The 8,722-nt window shown below is 41.0% G+C and overlaps 1 protein-coding gene across 8 annotated transcripts in view; it reads left to right on the plus strand.

The window, feature by feature from the left end:
• LOC104949912 (microtubule-associated protein 4-like) overlaps window positions 1-8,722 on the plus strand; it is a 242,267-nt gene that overhangs the window by 20,363 nt on the left and 213,182 nt on the right. For 6 of the 8 annotated variants that reach the window (XM_010776342.1, XM_010776350.1, XM_010776341.1 and 3 more), the window contains exons 2-4: window positions 3,192-3,308; window positions 4,316-4,402; window positions 6,478-6,660. In XM_010776342.1, coding sequence (XP_010774644.1) covers window positions 3,192-3,308; window positions 4,316-4,402; window positions 6,478-6,660 — 387 coding nt within the window. Of the gene's footprint in view, window positions 1-2,879; window positions 3,013-3,191; window positions 3,309-4,315; window positions 4,403-6,477; window positions 6,661-8,722 lie in introns of those variants that run through there. The other 2 variants (XM_010776349.1, XM_010776346.1) reach the window with 2 other exon arrangements.

Consider the following 8,722-nt stretch of genomic DNA (forward strand, 5'->3'; position numbering starts at 1 on the left):
CCAGCTGAGGATTTCCAGCCCATGTTACCGGACCGTCAGAGGACTACACTTCTCTCTTTTAAAGATCCCATGACATGCTTTTCCGGTTATTACCTGTAGCTTTGTATGCATGTAAAGGGTCTGCAAAGTCACAAACCCTCAAAGTACACCCTGTAGCGAGTAAAACTCTAACACAGAAAATACCTGTCTATGCTGCCCCAGAACGCCTGGTTGGAGATTTCTCTTTTTCAATCTTTTTCAAGCCTTATCTTTTCTCAGCCGCGGCTCCGCGGATTTCATCACACACACTGTGTGTGTGTGTGTGTGTGTGTGTGTGTGTGTGTGTGTGTTCGGCCTGAGTTCCTCGGTGTTTGAACCAGGAAACGACACCAGTTCGACAGCTCACACTGTCCGATTCTCGAGCCCCACAGGGCGGAGCAGCGAGCCCTGCAACGTCCCGCCAACACGTCACCCAGACCCCAGCATTCTCATCTGTTTGTCATTACTGGTGTCATTTTCTGGTTGCTAACAAACGCCATTGTAACACATAAACACTGATGTTCCGCTGTAACGGTGGTGGACTCATCAGAGCAGAGTGGGCGAGCTGACCAATCAGAGCACAGTGGGCTCATAAAAAAATAAAGGTTTTACATTACATTTGTGACCTGCTCTATCGAAATCAGTCGCATTGAACAGAAGACACATTTTGAGTTGTATACACTGCTGGAAAGAGGATATTCCTAGCTTTCTAATGATATCAGGATTGTTTTTGTACTCCAAATATTAAGCGAAATATGTCACATTATATAATGACTGTCACCGAGTCATCATTTTGAGAAAAAGGCCTTCAAAGTTTTCTCTTCTCTGGAATCCATCGATCTGATTGATTATTAGCGGAGCAAATGATCAAAATACTACGGAGGGAAGATGTTTTCGTTTGGATTACTGGTCTGGGGGAAGCTCGCGAGTGTGTGTGTGTATATGTGTGTGTGTGGTTGTGTAATTTTGCTATTGTGTGTATTACGTTTGTTTCCCGGGGAAAACCCTCACGAAAAACACCGGCTGTTATGCCTGCTGTGACGTTAAGTTACCCCGTTCTCCGCTTGTAATTATGCCGTTACAAGCATCAAATTTGTATTTATCTTCTGAATTTGCCGAAGCAAGTTTAATATTCTGAAAGCCAAGACTTTGTTTAATTGAAATCAGATGAAAACAAACTGTAACGGACCCTGCCGTGTTATTTATGATTACTCTACGCTTACATTCATAATGTCAGCCGGAGGGAGGGGGGGCGGCGCTGTGGAAGAGCAGATTGCCTGTCATCTTCCCTTTACAAGCTTAAATAATGTATTTATCGTGTGAGTTTGGAAATAAAAGTTTCATATTCTGAAAGCCAAGACTTTGTTTGTTTAAAATCAAACAAAACACCCGAACCCCGAAAAAATAGTTTTTTACGCAAATCCACGTTTATTTTGAAATGACCCGTTGCGACTTCCGACTGATTTCGATAGAGCGGGTCACATATTTGAAGACATTTACTCTTGTCTTTCCTACCAAATATGTTTGGCTGTATTTATGCCGGACAGCGTATCTGTCTAAAGGCACTGCTATCTTCATCTTTGTTAGGAATCATCTAAAATGATCATCCTTTTAAATATCACCAAAGTAGAGACATCTACTTTGACTGTCTAGTCTATTCGACTTGGTCTGATAATATGTTCAGTAATTTTGCCCGAGAGATGTTTTATTTGAGTGATGGGTTCATTCCAGACAGCTACCAGCTTTGAGGTCATGCATTTATGTAACCTCCCTCCCCCAATACAATAATCCTAGTCAACCAGACTGGCTATGTAAGGGGTGAACATGTAAATAGGAAGATATATTAGAGGTTTTCATACCAGTACCCCTAACTGCCCTTTCAAATCGGCTTAATCAGATTGTAGCACCTTGGACAGCAGCACAGGGAACATCCGCCTGTTTTCCTGCAACTTGTTTTGCTTCAGTGATTTAACTAAAAGGGGCAGAAGATACTTGGTGCACTTAGAAGCACTCGATTTAGCCACCCAAGCAATGTGTGAAGTTTACTGTGACCTTGCATGTCTCCTAATATTCCCCCAAATGTGTGTTTGGGTGAAAGAATGAGACACAAAGACAGCCAGAAATAACCAAATGTGAGACCGTAAGGATAAGTGCTGCGTTGGTAGTGTTTTTGGAATCAATCAGTGACCCTGCCGACGGAGTGTTCCCTCCACCCTGTCGAGAAAATCCCTAGCACCCCTGTTTGTGACTGATATATGGGAGCGTTTCTGACTGTGGGTGGCATCCTGTCGGTTTGCCTTACTGTCACCCTCTGTGAATGCTGCTGGGAGAGGATTGCCACTGGTGCCTCCCTCTTCTCCTCCCCTCACTCTCTTCCTCCTTCCAATATCCTTCCTTTCAATACTCCATTATTTGTTTTTTTCCACTTACTGATTCCATAAATCCTTTTCCTTTCCTTGCCGTCCATTCAACCCTTCCTTCACCTCCCTGACCCTCCACCTGACCCTCCATCCCTCTCTTCTCATTCCACTTTTACCTTAACCTCCTAAACAGCAACATTACATCTCCTAGTCATTGTTCTGGCCTCTGTGGTCACGTTAGCATCCCTTTTTATAGACTGGGATAAGAGTGGGTGACTGGAGAGAGGCGCCGTGGGCAGGGAAAAGTCATGGAGTGCGAGGGGGAGGGGCTTTCTGGCGGGGCCTGGGACCTGAATCAGACAGACAGTGAAACGTCACACCGAACCCTGACGACCCGACTGTGATCGCATTTTTTTTTTGTGTGCGCTTGTCTGTGTGTCTCTTTGTATGGCGGCTGTGTTTGTGTGTGTGTGTTTGTGTGTGAATGGGGATTCACACTGTTAGTAGCTCAGAGCCAGCTGAGGATGCAGTGGAGACAGACAGAGACAGAAGCGCTGAGCAGCACATAGAAACCACCACTGAATGTAGAGTTGTATGGGACTAGGATTTCTGCTTTTGGGATGACATTTGGCAGGTGAGGAAGCCGCTATATGGAAGTGTTTACGTTGAGTTATGTGTGAGTGTATGTATGGGGATTTGTATTCAGCAGAGTTCAAACGCCTTGTGTCATTAACTTACAGTACTACTTGTACAGTAGTGCGTCATCAGAGAGGAGGAGGATCTAATGTCTGATGATCCATGTTGTCACTGCAGGTTGTAAGCTGTCCGCCGGGGAACAGATCTCATTGCTGCGCCCAGAGCCCCAGGGAGAGGTGCGCTCACACTCACTGGACCAGCAGCAGCAGGCCTTGGCTACAGACTTCTTGTCAGGTACAAGTCTAGCATGACACTTTAAATGAAAAAAAAAAAAATGAAATTCTGAAAACACTTGTGCTTCCAAATAGTGAAGCAAACTAGCTTGAAGTCATAATATGGAAACATGGAAGCTATAAAGATCTGTTGAATATATAGTTAAGAGCATTTAAACAACACGGCAACAGTTGTTTAAGTGTTGTTGTTCTGAACTGAGAAGGCATTCAAGTACATTTTAACCAAATAAATGCTGCACAGATGTTAATGAAAGCATACTTTGTGTATCCACCCCTTCATTTAGTTTCACTCCAAATGTAAATGATTGCTCCCTCGGCCCTTTCTACAAACTATATCAACCTGAAAACATCACCTTTTCAGAGGACAGAACTAACAATAGCCGTATGCGTTATTTAAGGTACATTTGATAATGGAAGGTGTTTTCTTACTTATGAATCAGCCTTGAAGTATTTGGATAAAGGTATCAGTGACAACGATCTGCTTTGCTCCTCTTCCCAACGCTCTCTTGTTAACTTGTCCTGTAGCAGTAGGCAGGCAGTACACATTCATGTGTTCTTGGTGAGAGAGGTCTGAAGGGAGGGGCTGGGATTTAAAAAGCTGTTTTTTCCAAAGTTTGCTAATCTAGATTTAAAATGGAAATTTGGAATTGTCTCTGGTTTGTAGAAGTTCCCAATATAAATACTAGCACAGAATCATATAGTTATTTTTGGAGGTAAGAGGCATTGCTATATGCAGTACTGTGCTCGGAACACTTTAGTACGTTTTCAATGCCTTCTCTCTTTTGGCTTCTTTCTTCTTGTCTACCTTCGAGCCACCATATCCAAATTGTGAATGCCCCCTAGAACTCCTTGTTGATGTTCTTTCTCTTTTGATATTCCTTTGACTACTTCATCAATTCCTACCTCTTTCCTATTTCTTTCCTCAACTACTGCTACCTCCCCACTTTTTCTTTTCCTCCTTCCCTTCCATTTCCTATAATCTGTGACTCTTTTTCTCCCTTTTGCCAGCCTCCATGGCAGGTTTTTCAGGCCCTCTGGGCTCTCAGACCAGCCCTGCCCAAATGATGGATGCTGGCAGTATTGAAGCTTTTTCAGGTATACTGCCAAAAAGCAACAGTGCATACTATTTATGTTATAACACCAGCAATACAAATACTGCAAACATAACTTCATTCATAATGAACTTTGATGACAGGTCCTTAAGAAGCCAGATATTTTGAGAAGCCAATAGTCGTACACTAATCATCTTCACACGAACAAATTGGCTTCAATTAAAATGCTGAGTGGTAGTAACAGTGGTGTAAGATATCTGCTTTCATCTTGGCTGGCAATGCAAATATATTGTTGTCAAACAAGTGCCTTTCGAGAAAGAGAGTTTAACACCATCATCCCACCGTGGTGCTTCTGTTCAAACACCTGTTGCCATTATAATGCTATTATTGGAGGTCAGATTTCTTGGACTATGGTGTTTTTTCTTTCCTGCACTCATTCCTACCAATAGCATTTAAACTCAACACCAAAGAACTCCAACTTGCAAGTCACACATTTATATTTCAAATTGCATAGCCTTATATATGATAAATGTAAGCTTTCATTCAATAAATCTATATCTGCTAGCCTGCAATTTTATTTTATTTTTGTTGCCATGTTTCTTAATGTGTAATAATAAGTGGAATTGCAAATGGCATAACTACATGGCTGGATTTGTTGTTTTATTTTAGGAACTGGTAGCTAGCCAGGATTAATGGCAGTGATATTGACATAACTGAAATGTAAAATGCCGCTGTTAATATAAAAGGTCAAGTGCATACATAGACAATCTCTATGTTTTTTTTGTTTTGGAGGGAAAGGATCTTGATTTACCAGAATTAGGCATCTGTATTTCCTAAAAGTCAACTGTTACTATTGTGAAAAAAAACAGTGAAGTTATTCTAGCAGCTTGACCTTTTTTTGCAGCTGTTTATAATGATATTGTGCATCACTGCATGCATGTCCTCCTTTAAATTTGTTATTTTGTTAAAGGTCATATCAAATTAACAATGACTGTAAACGCATGGTGATTTTGTTTATCTTCTACAACATGGTAGCAAAGCACTCTTGCCTGTATTTTCAACAGGGTTTTAATATATGTCCATGTGAGATTTGTATATATAATCTTTACTATTCTTACATTTTTTTTAGATATGCAGTTTGACCTTCAATCATAGAGGATTACTGCAACAATCGTATTATTCCACATCCCAAATTCATTTTTAACTCATTAAAAGTGTCACTCCAGTCCGACAAGTGTACCGGTACTTAAATCTGTGGTCCCACAATCCGCTCTGATAAATGGATTGTGGTGAAGCAAAGCTTGTTAGCTGAATGCAGAGCTGTAGCTGTCACTACTGTGGTGTCTGCTGGTACTCCACACAGTGACACACACACACACACACACACACACACACACACACACACACACACACACACACACACACACACACACACACACACACACACACACACACACACACACAAAGCATCCCCAGGGGCCGTGTAGATTGATTGTGTTGTTTTGTCTGAGTCACTCCTGCTGCTGTTTCTCCTACCTTGCCCTCTTTGGCTTTCTCTCTCTTGTTTTCATTTGTTCCCTCTTGCTCTTTTTGTCTCTTGTTTTGTCAGTGTACCGTAGTGTAGTTTAATTAGATAATGATGTGATAAATAAACCCTTTTAGAGAATATCCTTGTCCACTTTGTTGGTGTTTGATAACCTACTATATGCTACTAGTACTATTACATGGTGTTCATTGGCTACCCTTTGCTTATGTTATCCATCTTGTGATATGACACTTTGTTGTGTTGTCTTTTATTGATGTTATAAGCTGCTTTACCTTCAAATTATGTAATTATTACTTACTAGACCATAGTCTTCACCTTATATTATTATATCCACATTACTGAAGATTTGAAGACAATGGTCAACCTTACAATATATTCAGAACATTTCAATTGAGTTATTTGGTTAAAAGTAGTGTGATATTCGATTGTCTTCATAACGCCCGTGCCACCGCTACATGGGTAGATTATTTTCATACATACATTGAATTGTTGTTGTTGTTGTAGCATCAGAACTGACAGAATCCAGAACACTGGCATAACGGTATCTTTTTTTTCTTGCCCTTTATTGACAGATTTCCCCCAGCCTGGCGGCAAGGCGGTCAATGTGGGGGCTGCACCCCTCTCAGCAGAGAGAACTCCAAGTATAGCAGAACCCCAGCACCCCACACCCCCAATGGGTTCAGAAGTCCCTAAAGGGCACAGCCCCATGATGCCCGAACCCCAGCCTCCTCGCAGCCCTCTGGATTTGTCAGCAGGTAAAATATACATCATATACAATACAGTCACACTGCTTATTGTTATTTAAGATACTGTAACATAACCCACTTCTATAGCAGGGTTTGCACTTGACATGTCTTGAATCAAGAGGTGTCACACCTGCTCGCAGCAGAACAACTGAAAAATAATAATACTTTATAGTGAAATAAATCATATATGTGACTCAATTGTTCCACAGAGGGTTGCAATATAAAGAGGAGATGTCCGCCATTGCTCTGCTATAGCTTCCTCTTCACACATCCCAGCTCCAATGTGATTTAGTCTAGCTCAAGGTCAATGCAAATCTGATGCTGACACGTATAGGGTCGCCCATCATGCCATGGCTCCTGGTCATGTACTGCATGTGTTGTGTTTGCGTGTGTGTGCATCTCTGTGTCTACTTATCCTTCAGAGAGAAGCTGTCTGTGTGTGTCACGGTCTACTCTCTTTGACCAGCCCACAACCCCCCCCCAGCCCCCATCGGGCTGTTCTCCAGTTCAATGCACATCTGATCCTAGAGAGCATGGAGTTGTAGTTGTCACCAATCTGTGGCTTGTGTCGGCTAGTAGGGCCATGCTTACATCCCATGTGGGCAGCAGAACTTGGCAAAAGGCTTCACAGCAGCTGAGCCCCCATGGTGCGTTGCAGAACTAGTCTATTAGATATATTAGCAGGGGGAAAAATATCAAAGTGGATTTGTCTTTATTTTATGAACGCCAAACACACAACTTTGCTTACAGCAAATAACCAAAACCTGAAGAAAGGAAATAGTCTCCTCCTCATCTAAGACTCGAAAGCTGAAGATTTATGGTTGTGAGGGAACTGGTTTTATCTTCAAATAGACAGCTGGCTCCGGACAGTTTCTGAGGTAAACAATCTCATGACTTACCATAGATTCTGAAATAAAAAGTGAAATCAAATAGTTTGCAGGGCTGGTCACTAATAACAAAGCTTGTGTTAAGACATACAAACATGGGGGAATAAGATTATCAAAACTATAATGGCTAGTAGCAAGGCAAGTTAAGTATAATGTCATATTGTACAATCTGTTGCTCTGAGCTTTTTTACTGACTCAGAGTCAGCCTGCTGATGTGCATAACCGTCTTAAAGCCAGACCACCAATTCATTTAATATCTGTATAACGTATAGTTGTAAACTCATTTGAATTTATTAAATAAAACTGACAAAAAATGTAGTTTATGTTGACGTTATGACAGATAACCGATGCATTTACAGTATAGGGTTAGTATTAACAAATCTCGTGCATCTATACTTTAACACAGAGAATGCTGAGATTTTCCTCTTAACATAATAGTCTAGCAGGAAGGGCCCTCAGATTTGGAGATACCCCTACCCGAGGTAGAACAAATGACAACAATGATTTTTCTTATCTTTAGGGTCTCCCATTAATGAAATTGATTGTTGTCAAATTTTATTTTGGGGGAAAAAATGTTTTTGGGTTGTTCTTTAGAACTACCCAAATCCCTGAAAAAGAGCCAAATTAGACCAGGCCGAATGTGGGAAAGGTGACAAAAAAGCCCATAACTTTAGAATGACAACTCTTTTCCTCTTCAGATTTGCTGAGGTATGAACCAGGTGGCTGTCCAACATCACCAAATAGTCAGACAATTATTTAACTAAAAAAATACTGAATTATAGTCCTGTAAACTTAGCTTTAGTTTAGACGGAAAGTGTACTTTTGGTGATAGGAACATAGGACTCCATCACTTTTCTCTCATTTATCAGAAAAACAGAAATCCCTAAAAAATATACCATTACTGAATTGTCTAGGGTGCTATTGAACACTAACCAGTAGTTGTATGGAAATATCTGGTACAGTTCTATTGCAAATGACATTTCTTTAGACATATGCCTACCTCTTCTCTGATACAATCAAATTCCAAATGGGGGAGAAGTGGCATAATAGCCTATAAGTTAATAATGCTCACTCTGATGGTCATTATATTTGGAGAGGGAAATACCAGGTGGCTGAACTACATCACCAAATAGTCAGAATAAGAGTAACCCAATTAAATATTGTGTATTAGTTCTAAATTGCTA

The sequence above is a fragment of the Notothenia coriiceps genome, unplaced genomic scaffold, assembly GCF_000735185.1.
Source record: "Notothenia coriiceps isolate Sejong01 unplaced genomic scaffold, NC01 NC01_scaffold00016873, whole genome shotgun sequence".
Lineage (NCBI taxonomy): Eukaryota > Metazoa > Chordata > Actinopteri > Perciformes > Nototheniidae > Notothenia > Notothenia coriiceps.